Here is a 13298-nt window from a genome sequence, read left to right on the forward strand (position 1 = left end):
TTCACTGATTGGGACTCACACTCTGTTCCTTGAAGCTGAGGATTTATGCCTTATTACTTCCAGAAAATATTTAGCTCTTATCTCAATGAATTCTTATCCCATTCTAGTCTATCTTCTGAGTAACTTCTGTAGATTCATTTTGCAGGTATTATTTGACTTTCTGTTCAACCATTTCTAATCTATTACTTAACACATCAGTTGCACCTTTAACTTCACCAGCTCTCATTTTCACTAAGCTTGCTTGATCTTTAAATTTTTTTGATAATTTTGTTCATGTCTAATATTTTCAAATTTTCTTTAAATCTTTAATCATTTAAATCATTTATCTTAAAGTTACAGCTAATAATTCAAATGCTGCAGTGTTTGGGCAGATCTGATCCTGCTGGGGTTTGCCTACTCTTTGCTCTTTGTAAATTTTGGATCGTCTGATATTCAGTATCAGGGTAATCTGGGAATACCATGCAGGCTGGGTGGCAAGTATGTCCCTCCAGAGTTGTTCTGCAATTGATTCTGTCAGGTGCCCTACACCTGGAATATTCAGGTAGTATAAATTCAAACCCTAAATACCTGAAGGCAAGCCTATGGGTAAAAATTCTCAACAAGATTCCCCTCCAAACCTGTGTCCAAGACAAGACGACTGAGGCTAAATTTCCTTCTTCCTGTGGACTGTAAGCAAGTTCTTTTTCCAAGTCTATCCTTCCAGTGAGGATGTGGTGCTATCTAAGGAATTATAATAGCCAGAACTCTACGTAAAAGCCAACACTGGAGCTATACTGGAGGAATTTGCTGTTCTTTAGGACCAGTGGTCTTGGGTTTTGAAAGCTACATTGGGTAAGAGATAAGGCTTTGGGTTTTACAGAGAGGGGTATTGGAAATCAGATTTCCTTAGATACCATGATACTGATAGGGTGGGCAAATTAGATATGGGATTTGAGGCAAAGAAAGAGATAAATATTAATGATTCCTAGGTTTTGGCCTGAACTGTTAAGTAGGTGGTAGTAGGTAGAAAACCCCTCTCCCTAATCTAGTCAAAGACTTTGCTCTTCTCTGGTACTAGTAATGCCCCCTCTTTTCTGAGTAATTCCTATCAGTGCATAAAATCCCTCACAGGAATTTTATTCCTCTTTAGCTACCATGCCGTTTGTCTGTTCCTCCTTTTTAGCAAAAATCCTTAAAACTTTAGTTGTTACACTATCACTTTTCCTCACCTACTATTTACTACCCAACCCACATGAATGCTAAATCTCATTTATCTCTTGAAAACAAAAAAACAAAACAAACCACCAAACCATGCTTAAGAATCACCCAGGCCTCCATTCTATCATTTTTCAGTCACCATCTAAAGCAACCTCTCAGCAAAATCTAACACACTTGGTTATTCCCACTCTCTTGAAACACTTTCTTCATCTCTCATCCAAGGCATTCCAATCTCCTAGTTTTCTTTGTATCTCACTAGTTATATCTTCTCAGTCTTCTCTGCTGGTTTCTCTTCATCTCCATCTCTCAATGTTGAAGTACTCCAAGAATCAGCTCTTCACTCAACTCTTCAGTTTCTACGCTCACTCTGTGGGTGATCTCAACTAATCTCATAGCTTTAAAAACCATCTACACTGTTGATGCCAGCCAGTTGCTCCGGAGGATCAATCTCACACAATCAACTACTTGACATCAAGAAATGGACATGTAATAGTCATCTCAAATTTAGTATGTTCAACTTCTAATCCCTCTAACACATTTTAGTAAATGTCACTACCACCTACCTAACAGCTCAGGCCAAAAACCTAGGAATCATTATTTATCTCTTTCTTTGCCTCAAATCCCATATCTAATTTGCCTACCCTATCAGTTCTACCTTGAAAATATATCCTGAATCAGAGCACATTCGCCTTCTAGTCTAAGCCAACATTATCTCTCCCTTTAATGACTAAAACAGCCTTCTATCTGTTCTTCTTACTATCTGGTCTCTTTATTGTCCATTCTCCATGAAGTAGGCCAGAAATAATTCATACACAACTCACGCAAAGTGTACACTCTATGATTGGGTATATTCACTGATACATGCAACTAACACCAAGTCAACTTAAAATATTTTCATTACCTCAAAACAAAACAAAACAAAAAACAAAAAACAAACCCAAACACTACAATATCCTGTTAGTTATCAACTCTCCTTTCTCCCTAGTAACTTCAGACCTAAAGCAACAACTCATCAATCCTCTGGCTCTAAAGATTTGACTATTCTAGATGTTTCATATTAATGGAACCATATAATTTGTGGACTTTTGTGACTTCCTTGTTATTTAACATGTCTTCAAGGTTCATCTATGTTGTGGCATGTATCAGTACTTCATTCCTTTTTATGACCAAATAATAATATCCCATTGTATACTACATTTATCCATTTAGTAGTTGATAAACATTTAGGCTGTTTAGCTTTTATTCTGTGGGTTGTCTTTTTTCCTTTGTCACTTATACTTCTGGTGTGATGTCAAAGAATTCACTGCCAAATCGGAAGTCATGAAAATTTATCCCTGCTACTTCTAAGAGCTTTACACTTCCAGCTCTTACAATGAAGTTTCTAATTCATTCTAAGCTAATTTTTGTATATGGTGTGAGGTAAGGGTATACACCTTCATTCTTTCGAATGTGGCTATTCAGTTGTCCCAGGACAGTTTGTTGAAAAAAATAAAAATAAAAACACATTCCCAATTGAATGGGATTAGTAAACTTGTCTAAATCAACTGACCATAGAAACATGGTTCTAATTCTCAATTCTCAAATGTGTTCCAGTGATCTCTATGCCTATCTTTATGAGAATACCACAATCTTGATTACCACTGCTTTACAGTAAGTTTTGAAATTACGAAGTTTGGTCTTCCAACTCTCTTCTTCATTTTCAAGATTATTTTAGCCTATTCAGGGTCTCTTGCATCAAAAATGAATCTTACAATTGACATGCATGCAAACATCTACAAATAGGTTACTTAGGATTCTGATGAAGACTGCACTAAATGTGTAGATCAGTTGAGGAGTAATGCCATTTTAGCAATGTCTTCTGATGTATGAACACTGGATGACTTTCCACCTATTTAGATCTCTTTCACCATTTTGCAGACTTCATAGTATAAAATTTGCACTTTTGTTTTAAACACTATTTCATTTCTTCTTCGTTTTTAAGTAGGCCCCATGCTCAGTATGGAGCCCAACGCAGGGCTTGAATCCATGACCCGAAGATCAAAACAGGAGCTGAGATCAAGAGTTGGACACCTAGCCAACTGAGCCACCCAGGTACCCCTATTTCATTTTTTCATGCTATCATAAATTATTTTTTGTTATTTGAAGATTGTTCATTGTGAGTGTATAGAAACAAAATTGAAATTTTGGTAGCTTGATCTTGTAACTGCTGAATTTATTAGCTTTAATTTTTTTTAAACATTTCTTAGAGTTTTCCCCATAATAAGATCATGTCAACTGCAAACATAGTATTTTTACTTCCTTCTTTCCAATCTGGTAAATCTGGTAACTTTTATATTTTTGCATGGCTAACTGCCATGGTTGTAACAATGTTGAACAGAGGCTGTTAAGTGCAGACATCCAGGTCTTGAGTCTGAACTTAGGGGGAAAGAATCTACTCTTTTCACCAGCAAGAATGATTTTTTTTTAGCTGTTTTATATCATAGATGCTGTTAATCAGGTTGAAGTTCCATTCATAGTTGATTTGTTTTCTACATTTTCAAAAAAAGGTACGGAGTTTCATCATTTTTCTTGTGCCTACTGAAAATGGTCAGGTGGTTTTTAGTTCCACTGATATATTACATTCATAGAATTTCAATTGTTAAACCAAACTTATTTTTTATTTATTTTTTAAATTTATGATAGTCACAGAGAGAGAGAGGAGAGACATAGGCAGAGGGAGAAGCAGGCTCCATGCACCAGGAGCCCAACGTGGGATTCGATCCCAGGTCTCCAGGATCACGCCCTGGGCCAAAGGCAGGCGCCAAACCGCTGCGCCACCCAGGGATCCCTGTTAAACCAAACTTATGTTCTTGGGATAAATCCCACTTGATCGTGGTATGTAATCTACTGAATTATGTTGTTATTTTGTTGAAGATTTTCATGTCCACATGCAAGAGATCTGTAGTTTTCTTGTGATGTCTAATTTTGGCATTGGCAGCTTATTATCCTCAAATTAAGGAAGTATTCTCTTCTCTCCTTTTCTATTTTTTTGGAAAATTTGTAAGCAACTGGTATTCTGATGTAAGTATCTGGTAGAATTCAGGAACAAAGCCATCTAGACCTGAGCTTTCTTTATGGGTACTTAAAAAAAAAAAAAAATTTATTTATTCATGAGACACACACAGAGAATGGCAGAGGGAGAAGCAGGTTTCTTGCAGTGAGCATGATGGGGGGACTCAATCCCAGGAACCCGGGATCACAACCTGAGCCAAAGGCAGATACTCACTGAGCTACCCAGGTGTCCCTGTGGGTTTTTTAATTTATTTTTTATTACTAATTCAATCTCTTGTTATGGGTCTATTCACACTAAATCTCATTAGTATTTTTCTGAAAATGTATTCATTTCAATGAGCTAATTTTTGGGCACATTACTCTTCATAATAGCTCTTCATAATCCTTAATTTACTGTTAAGTTCACCAGTATTGTCCCTCCTTTCAATTCTAATTCTAGTAATCATTCTCTTTTCTTGGCCAATCTAACGTAGTGCCAATTTTGTTGATCTTTTCAAAGAACCAGGTTCTTGTTTTACTGATTTTTCCCTAATATTTTTCTACTCGGTTTCACGGATTTCTGCTCTAATCTTTTTTCCCCCCTTACTTTGGCTTATTTTACATTTAGTTTCCCCTTCTTTTTCTAATGTCTTAAGGTGAAAGATTAGGTTATTGAGATTTTCCTTCTTTCCTATATCATAGTGGAATATTTCTTATATACATTTAAGTTGCATCCCATATTGTCTGCATGATACATCCTTTTTTGTTGTTGTTGTTAAGATTTTATCCACTTATTCATGAGACAGAGAGAGGCAGAGACACAGGCAGAGGGAGAAGCAGGCTCCCTACAGAGCCTGATGTGGAACTTGATCCCAGGACCACAGGATCAGGACCTGAGCCAAGGCAAATGCTCAACCACTGAGCCACCCAGGTGCCCCTCCTTTCCCATCTTTTTATTTTAAATGTTTGTATCTAAACTTAATGTGTGTCTTCTGCTGAGAGCAAGCATACTGCTGGATCATATATATTTTTTAATCAACTGACAGTTTTCTTTTTATTATGTTGCTTAATCTATTCATTTTGTTATTGATATAGTTCAATTTAGGGATGTCATTTTGCTTTTTATTTTTATGCACTTATTTTATGTATTTTCCATTCGTTTTTTCATCATCCTTTATTCATTCCTTTACTGTTTTAGTGACTATTTTCTAATACAGCATTGACATTTCTTTAATGATACACACACAAATACATACACCTTAGTAGTTGCTGTAGAACTTGCCATGCATATTTATTTATTAGAATCAGTTTTATACTTAATCCTAGTAAGATACAAAAATTATTCCAATATAGCAGTATTCCCCTGTATTATATTGTATCTATAAATATTACAAATTAATGTTTTTGTAATTGTTACTTTACATAATTCTGTGAGAACAAACACATATTTATAGCTTTTGTTACATTAATTTATTAATTTTGGTTCTCATTTGCTCATGTAGTTTTGAATTACCATATTAAATCATTTACTAAGCTGTAATACAGCTCTGCTCCTGCCTTTTTCTATGATTAGCAAATAGAACATATTTCTATATATTAAAGATACAATCAACACATAGTGTATATATAATACAAAAGAGAAAGAAAAATGTATTCATACTGCCTTTATTATTACACAATTGCCCTTACTGGTGCTATGGATTAATATTATTGTTTGGGGTCACTTGCTTTTGGCCGGAAGAACTTTTATTATTTCTTATAAGGTGGTTCTGATAGCAGAACTTTCAGACATTATTTCTGATAGCAATAAATTCTGCTATCAGAACCTCAGAACGTCTCAAAATGTCTTTATTTCATCTTCAATGTCAACTAATAGTTTTGCTAGGATTCTTGACTGACAGTTTTTTCTTTGAGCACTTTGAATATGTTATTTCACTGGCTTCTAGCTTCCACTCTTCCTGCTGAGAAGTTAGCTATAAATCTTACTGAGGTCCCCCTGTAGGAAATGAATCATTTTGTTTTTGTTACTTTCAAGATTTACCCTTTGTCTTTGGTTTTCAACATTTTACTAAAATACGCCTTTTTGTGGATCTGAGTTTATCTTGGAGTGTGGTGAGCTTCTTAGATGTGTATTGTTTTTCAATAAATGTGGGATTTTCAGACATTATTTCTTCAAATATTTTTTTCTGCTCACTTCTTTCCTCCCCTTCTGAAATACAAGTATGTTATCACACTTAATATAATCACATCTTTCTCTGAGGCTTTGTTCATTGCTTTTTCTTTCTGTTCTTTGGATAGTTTTACTGATCTTCAAGTTTATTAATTCCTTCTTTTAGGAGTATCTGGCTGGCTCGGTCAGTAGAGCATGTGATTCTTGATCTTAGGGTGGTGAATTCAAGCCCCACATTAGGTGTGGAGCCTATTTAATAAGAAAATTAAAATAATAAAAATACTTCTACAAAAACATATTTGTTATGGTATACTTATGATGTACATTATATGTCATCCTTGCACAAGAGCCATGCTAATCTCTGTATCATTCCAATTATAACATTTGTACTGCCAAAGCAAATGCATGTACATTTTTTTAAAATTTTTTTAATTTTTATTTATTTATGATAGTCACACACACAGAGAGAGAGGCAGAGACATAGGCAGAGGGAGAAGCAGGCTCCATGCACCGGGAGCCTGATGTGGGATTCCATCCCGGGTCTCCAGGATCGCGCCCTGGGCCAAAGGCAGGCGCCAAACCGCTGCGCCACCCAGGGATCCCCACATGTACATTCAAATGCACATCATTTAAATGTGCCCTTTGGTGAATTTTGACATATGTATGCACTATAATCAAGGCAGTGGACATATCCATAATGCCCAAAACAACTCATGTTCTTTTGTATTCCTAGTCTTCTTCCCATTCCATCATCATACCCCAAGGTAACCAGTGAACTGCTGTGACTATAGGTTTTGTATCTTCTAGAATTATATATAAACAATATGCAGTATGAGCTTGGGGTAGGGGGCATCTGTCTTCTTCCACTCAGCTTAATTATATCGCTATTTCTTCAGGATTGTGGTAAAAGTTCATTTTTAAAACACATTTTATTTGTTATGAAAAATATGTGGAGGGATCTTTCATTTTTTACATATTTTCCCAACTTTATTGAGACTTAGTAAAACACGGTGTAAGTTTAAGGCATACAACGTGATTTGATATGTGTATATATTGTGAAATGACGACCACAATAAGGTTAATACATCTATCAAACTCACATGATTACCATGTGTTTGTGGTGAGAACATTTAAGATATTAATTATATAATGTAGTATTGTTAACCATAGTCCCAATGCTGTACATTAGATCCCCAAAACCTAATACTTGCGTAATTGGAAATTTGTATTCTTTGACCGAGATCTCCTCATCTCTCCCACCGTCACCTCCTGCCTCTGGTAGCCACCATTTTACTCTTAGTTTGGCTTACAGTCCACATATGTATTGTGGAACATGAAGTACATTGTTTTTGGTTGTTTCAAAATATTTATTTTCCTTTTGTTTTCTACTTTGATCCATTGGTTGTTCAGGGGTATGTTGTTTAATTTCCAAATATCTGTGATTTTCAAATTTTCTTCCTGTTATGAATTTCTAATTTCATACCACTATGGTTAGAAAAAAGACATTTGGCATAATTTCCATCTTTAATTTGCTAAGATTTGTTTTGTAACCTAATATATGATCCATCCTGGAGAATGTTCTGTGTGTGCTTGAGAAGAATAAGTATTATGTTTCTATTGTATAGAATGTTCTACACATGCTTGCTAAGTCCATTTGGTAAGGTTTAGTTCAAGTCAAATGTTTCCTTAATAATTTTATGTCTGAATGATCTAGCCATTGTTTAAAATGGAATACTAAAATTCCCTATCATTATTGTATTGTCTATTTCTCCCTCCTTCAGATTGGTTTCTTTTGCTTAATATATTCAGGTACTCTGATGCTCAATACATATGTATTTACAATTGTAATTACAATTTATATCTTCTTGATGAACTGACCCATTTTTCATTAGATTACACCCTTTGTCTCTTCTTACTATTTTTAACTAAAAGTCTATTTTGTCTAGTACAAATTTAGCTACCCCTGCTCACTTTTGGTTTCTGTTTGATGGGATAGCTTTTCCATCTCTTCACATTGAGTCTATATGTGTCCTTAAGGCTGAATATAGTGGCAGTCATATTTTTTTATCCATTCAGACTATGTTATTTGGAGAATGCAATTCATTTGCATTTAAAGTAATTACTGATAGGTAAGAACTTACAATGCTACGTTAATTGTTTTCTCATTTTATAGTTCCCTTGCTCCTTTCTTGCTATCTTTCTTCATGAAATGAAATTTTCCAAAATGGTATACTTTGATTCCCTTGTTTGTATCTTTCATGTTATCTATTGTAGGTTTTGCTTTGTGTTTACCACGAGGCTTACATAAAATATCTTACCAATAGAATAGTGTATTTTACGTTTGTAACAAACGTAAATCATATACAAACACACCACCCTCACCTCCAACATTTTAGGGTTTTGATGTAAAAATTTAACTCTTTATATTGTATATTAATTAAAGTTATAAATACCTTTGTGTTTTAACCTTTATACTAGGATTAATCAATACACCATCATATTACAGTATTAGAGTATTATGATTTTTGACTATATACTTACCTTCTTCAATGTGTTTTACATCTTCATGTTTTTCATTTCACTAGTTTGTATTCTTTCATTTCAGATTGAAGAACATCTCTCAGCAATTTTAGTAAGGTTTAGTGATGATTAACTCCCTTAGTTTGATTTGGGAGTATCTTTCTCCTTCATTTCTGAAGGACAATTTTGCTGAATAAAGTATTGTTTGGTTTTTTTTCTTTCAGCACTTTAAAAATATCATCCCACTCTCTTCTGGCCTACAAGGTTTCAGCTGAGAAATCTGCTAATAGACTTATGGGGATTCCCTTGTAATGTGTGACTTTTTTTTTTCTTGCTGCCTTGAAAACTGTCTTTTATTTTAGACAGTTTTATTATAATGTCCTAGAAAGAACTGCTTTGGATTGAAATCTTAGGGAAACCTACAAGCTTTATATACTGGGATGTCCATATCTCTCTCCAAATTTGGGAAATCCTCATTCATTAGGTCTCTAAATAACCTTTTTACCCATTTCCCCCACTCTTCTTCCTCTGGGACACCAATAAATGCATAGATTATTTTTATAGTATACCATAGTTTATGTAGGTTTTCTTCACTCTTTTCCATTTTTTTGTTTCCAGACTAGGTAATGTTAAATAACCTGTCTTCTATACTTCATAATAATTTCTTCTGTTTGATCTAGTCTGCTGTTGATGATTTCCATTGCATTTGCTTTCCCTAAAGCAGTGATGACTGCTCGAGCATGTGGTTTCCCAATCTGACAGAATCCAGTTTTTATTTATGCATGCTCACTAGCCATCGGTAAAGGCTCATTCTGACCATTCTTGCCTGCAGGGGTATGCACAGGAAGCCAGTCACTGGGTGCGGGTGTGTCTGGGTGAGCTACACAAAGCTTAGAGGTACCCATAGGCCAGCTGGGATGATCAGTAGGGGAAATTATTTTATATATAATAGATATATTAAAAATATATATTTTAGAAAATATATTGTACCAATTCACAGTACTAGTCTGGAACTTGTCATTTTTTATGTTTGTTTGCTTATTTAGTAGTTAGATAGTTTACTTTTGTAAAGTCTATTCCCCTAATTCCCATAGTGTTAAGCATTCAACCTGCCTAGCCTACAGTCATCCTGAGATGAGAGCAATTTTGGCAAAGTGGCTGGTCTCTTTCTCTGACCACAGCTAGTTCTTAAACTCCACTAATTATGGCCAACAATAGCTCTACAGTTTTCAACAGTGCACTTGGGTATAAACTACTCCACAGAATAAACTAACCAAATTGATATTACTTTGAGAGTTTCAGAGGTCCATGTTTGAGATTTGTTCTGACACCAAGAGTCAGTCTCCTCCTAGTAAGCCTATACTTAAGTTTATATGTCTAATCAATCTACCAATGTCCTCTTAATTACGTTTCACCACAAGCTCTACTGTTTTTGAGAGTAACCTTAGGCTTGAACTTCTCTACACTCTGCTGTAAATAAAGTCCATTTCTCTGGGAAGAGATTAGGAGCTATTTTAGGAGCCCCTTCTCACCAAAGGGAAAATCTCTGTGCCATAGCTGTGAAGTTGGGAGGTGGGCAATAACAATACTTTCCTTTGAGTGACATCTCATCTTTAGAAACTGAGTACTTGGAGATCCCTGGATGGCTCAGCAGTTTGGCACCTGCCTTTGGCCCAGGGCGTGATCCTGGAGTCCCGGGATCGAGTCCCCATTGGGCTCCCTGCGTAAAGCCTGCTTCTCCCTCTGCCTGTGTCTCTGCCTCTCTCTCTCTCTCTCTCTCTCATGAATAAATAAAATCTTTAAAAAAAAAAAAAAAGGAAAAGAAAAGAAAAGAAAACTGAGTACTTGGTGGTTGTAGGAGGTGATATAGTAGTTTCAGGCCTTCTTGGTTTGTCTGTAGTGGTATGAAACCCCTACTTTAGAGGCTGAGGCAAATGGACTCCATATTCTCAGAGCACTGTGTCCAAAGTAGAGCCTCTAACCCAAGAACAAAGGCTACACAAGAAAAGGGAGCCTCCATCTAAGTCATACTGGGTTAGCAAAATGTAGCTGGAGGCAGGATGAGAAATGCAATTGCCCTATTAGTCCCTGGAATATAGCCCTCCAACTAGGAGCTGGGGGAAAGAGAAATCCCATCTTCTTGCACTAACACGGAGTTACATCTAGCTCAGCTGGGATAGGTGAGGAAACCAAAGGGTCTTGGTTCAAATACAACAGATTCTTTACTAAATTTTAGTAAATTTCATTGAATAAATGTTTCCTCACTTGCTGTATAATCTTTAGAACATTTCCAAAGACTGTCAATGGTTGTTGTTTTTTTTTTAATTGTCCAATTTTGCTAAGGAGTAGGTTCACAGAGCTCCTTACTCTGCCATGCTGGAAATCTCTCATGAGCTTTTTAAAATGTAAATCAGATCATGTCCCTATTGAAAATTCTCCAAAAATTCCCTCCAATTTATAACAAAGTCCAAATTTCTCCTAAGCCCTACAAAGTTCTACATGATCCAGCCTGTGCCAATCACTAGATATCATTCTCCACCACTTTTTATCTACTTTATTCACTCTGCTCTAATCTCTGTCCTAACAAAGGTGGTCCTCCTCGGGGTCTATCCTCCATTCCCTTTAAAAAACTCTTTTCCTATATTTCTCCATGGCCTTCTTTCCCATTTCATTCAGGTCTCTGCTCAAATGTCACTTTAAGACTTTCTCTAAAATAGTACCTGCCCTTCATTCTTTATCCATGTATCCCACTTTGATTTTCTTCACAGCACCTAAATTTACTTAGTCATCTTCTTATGTACTTTAAGTCTGTTTCTCCCATTAGAATAACAACTCTAAAGGGCAGGGGGCTTTGTGATCTTATTCACCACTGTATCCTCAGTATTTAGTACTTGGCAAACAGTCAATACTTAATAAATATTTGCTGAATGAATAAATATAAAGAAGAATCAAATATTTTTAAAGCTGTTTACATTTTAAATGGCATTAACAGATAATGTTTTTATTTACATCCATAAACAAAATGATTAACAGAGTATGGGGAAAAAATTACAGTTGTTTATTTGGCTTAGAAAATATAAACAAACAGAAGTGGCCAATATCCAAGTATTTAATATTCAGTTTCAATAATCCTAAAACTTATTTTTATAAATAGCACTGCTGATCTGCCCTTGCCTTTACACTACATATACCAGACCAAAAGAAATAATCACCGCAAAAAAAAAAAGAAATAAAGAATCACCGCTAATTTAATGGGAAAATAATAACAATACTAAAATGATAGATATTTATATTATACTATGACCACTAGTTTTGACAACTTGGGTATTAGAAAATTCAGAAGCTAATCAAATTGAAAATCCTTAACCAGATATTAATTTGTCACAATTACTGATTGTAAATAAGTCTTTAGCATTAAAAAAAGGATATTATTTCCATTTTTTTTCAGTTTCCCTTCCTATTATGGCCAAGTTTTGCAATGACCTTAACAAGGCTAAGTAAAAGAATCTTAGGTTATGGAGTTTTACCTTGAGTCCTGTTTTCTCGTCATCACTTCCATTATTTGTAGATGGTGTCTCATCTCCTTGCCTGGAAACCAAGACAAAATCTTCACTATTAAGAGTAGATACTGAGTCTGAGGAGACACTGATTTTTCCAACAGAAGCCTTGTCATCCATGACTCAAGAATGAAGCTCAACTCATGAATGATTAAATATTTTTAAAATGCCTGAAAAACAAAAAACATAAAGATACTCATATAGAATGTCTGCCAGATATTTAGTTATGCTCTAATTCTTACAAAATACATATGAAAAAACTTTTAAAAATACTTTCAAAAGGGGATCCCTGGGTGGCGCAGCGGTTTGGCGCCTGCCTTTGGCCCAGGGCGCGATCCTGGAGACCCGGGGGATCGAGTCCCACATCGGGCTCCCGGTGCATGGAGCCTGCTTCTCCCTCTGCCTGTGTCTCTGCCTCTCTCTCTCTCTCTCTCTGTGACTATCATAAATAAAAAAAAAAAAAAAAAAAAAAAACAACTTTCAAAATATTTTCCTAAGTCTTTCACTACTCACAATTTAGGCTTTTTATTCCAGATAATAAAGGAATTTGACACCTTTCAGGGCCAAGACATTTCAGATTTAAAAAATAAAATAAAACATATTCCCTTGAGAATAACTGCCTACCTACAGTGATTTGTTTGTCATATGTTACAACTCTATTCTTGGACTCCAAAAACTAGGAAATACTAAACTTCTGTTTTCTACCCTTTAATTTGTAAAGCTGTACACATAAATGAAGTTGGAAGCACATAAAACAATAAGGTTTTTCTAATATTATTGATACTTAAATTTAAAATATTAACAAGATGTTTTAAGAAATTAAA

At 35.3% G+C, this 13298-nt stretch overlaps 1 protein-coding gene and 1 non-coding gene across 7 annotated transcripts in view; both read right to left on the bottom strand.

The window, feature by feature from the left end:
- RABGAP1 (RAB GTPase activating protein 1) overlaps nucleotides 1–13298 on the bottom strand; it is a 167261-nt gene that overhangs the window by 131146 nt on the left and 22817 nt on the right. For all 6 annotated transcript variants that reach the window (XR_005365013.1, XR_005365011.1, XR_005365012.1 and 3 more), the window contains one exon: nucleotides 12445–12644. Coding sequence is in view for 3 of the 6 variants with exons in the window: in XM_038549425.1 (XP_038405353.1) it covers nucleotides 12445–12594 (150 nt within the window). In the remaining 3 variants the exon portion in view is untranslated. The remainder of the gene's footprint in view (nucleotides 1–12444; nucleotides 12645–13298) is intronic.
- Nucleotides 6698–6802, bottom strand: LOC119873464. The gene has a single exon (XR_005365058.1). It is a non-coding gene; the product is annotated as a U6 spliceosomal RNA (small nuclear RNA).

Source organism: Canis lupus, chromosome 9 (genome assembly GCF_011100685.1).
Source record: "Canis lupus familiaris isolate Mischka breed German Shepherd chromosome 9, alternate assembly UU_Cfam_GSD_1.0, whole genome shotgun sequence".
Lineage (NCBI taxonomy): Eukaryota > Metazoa > Chordata > Mammalia > Carnivora > Canidae > Canis > Canis lupus.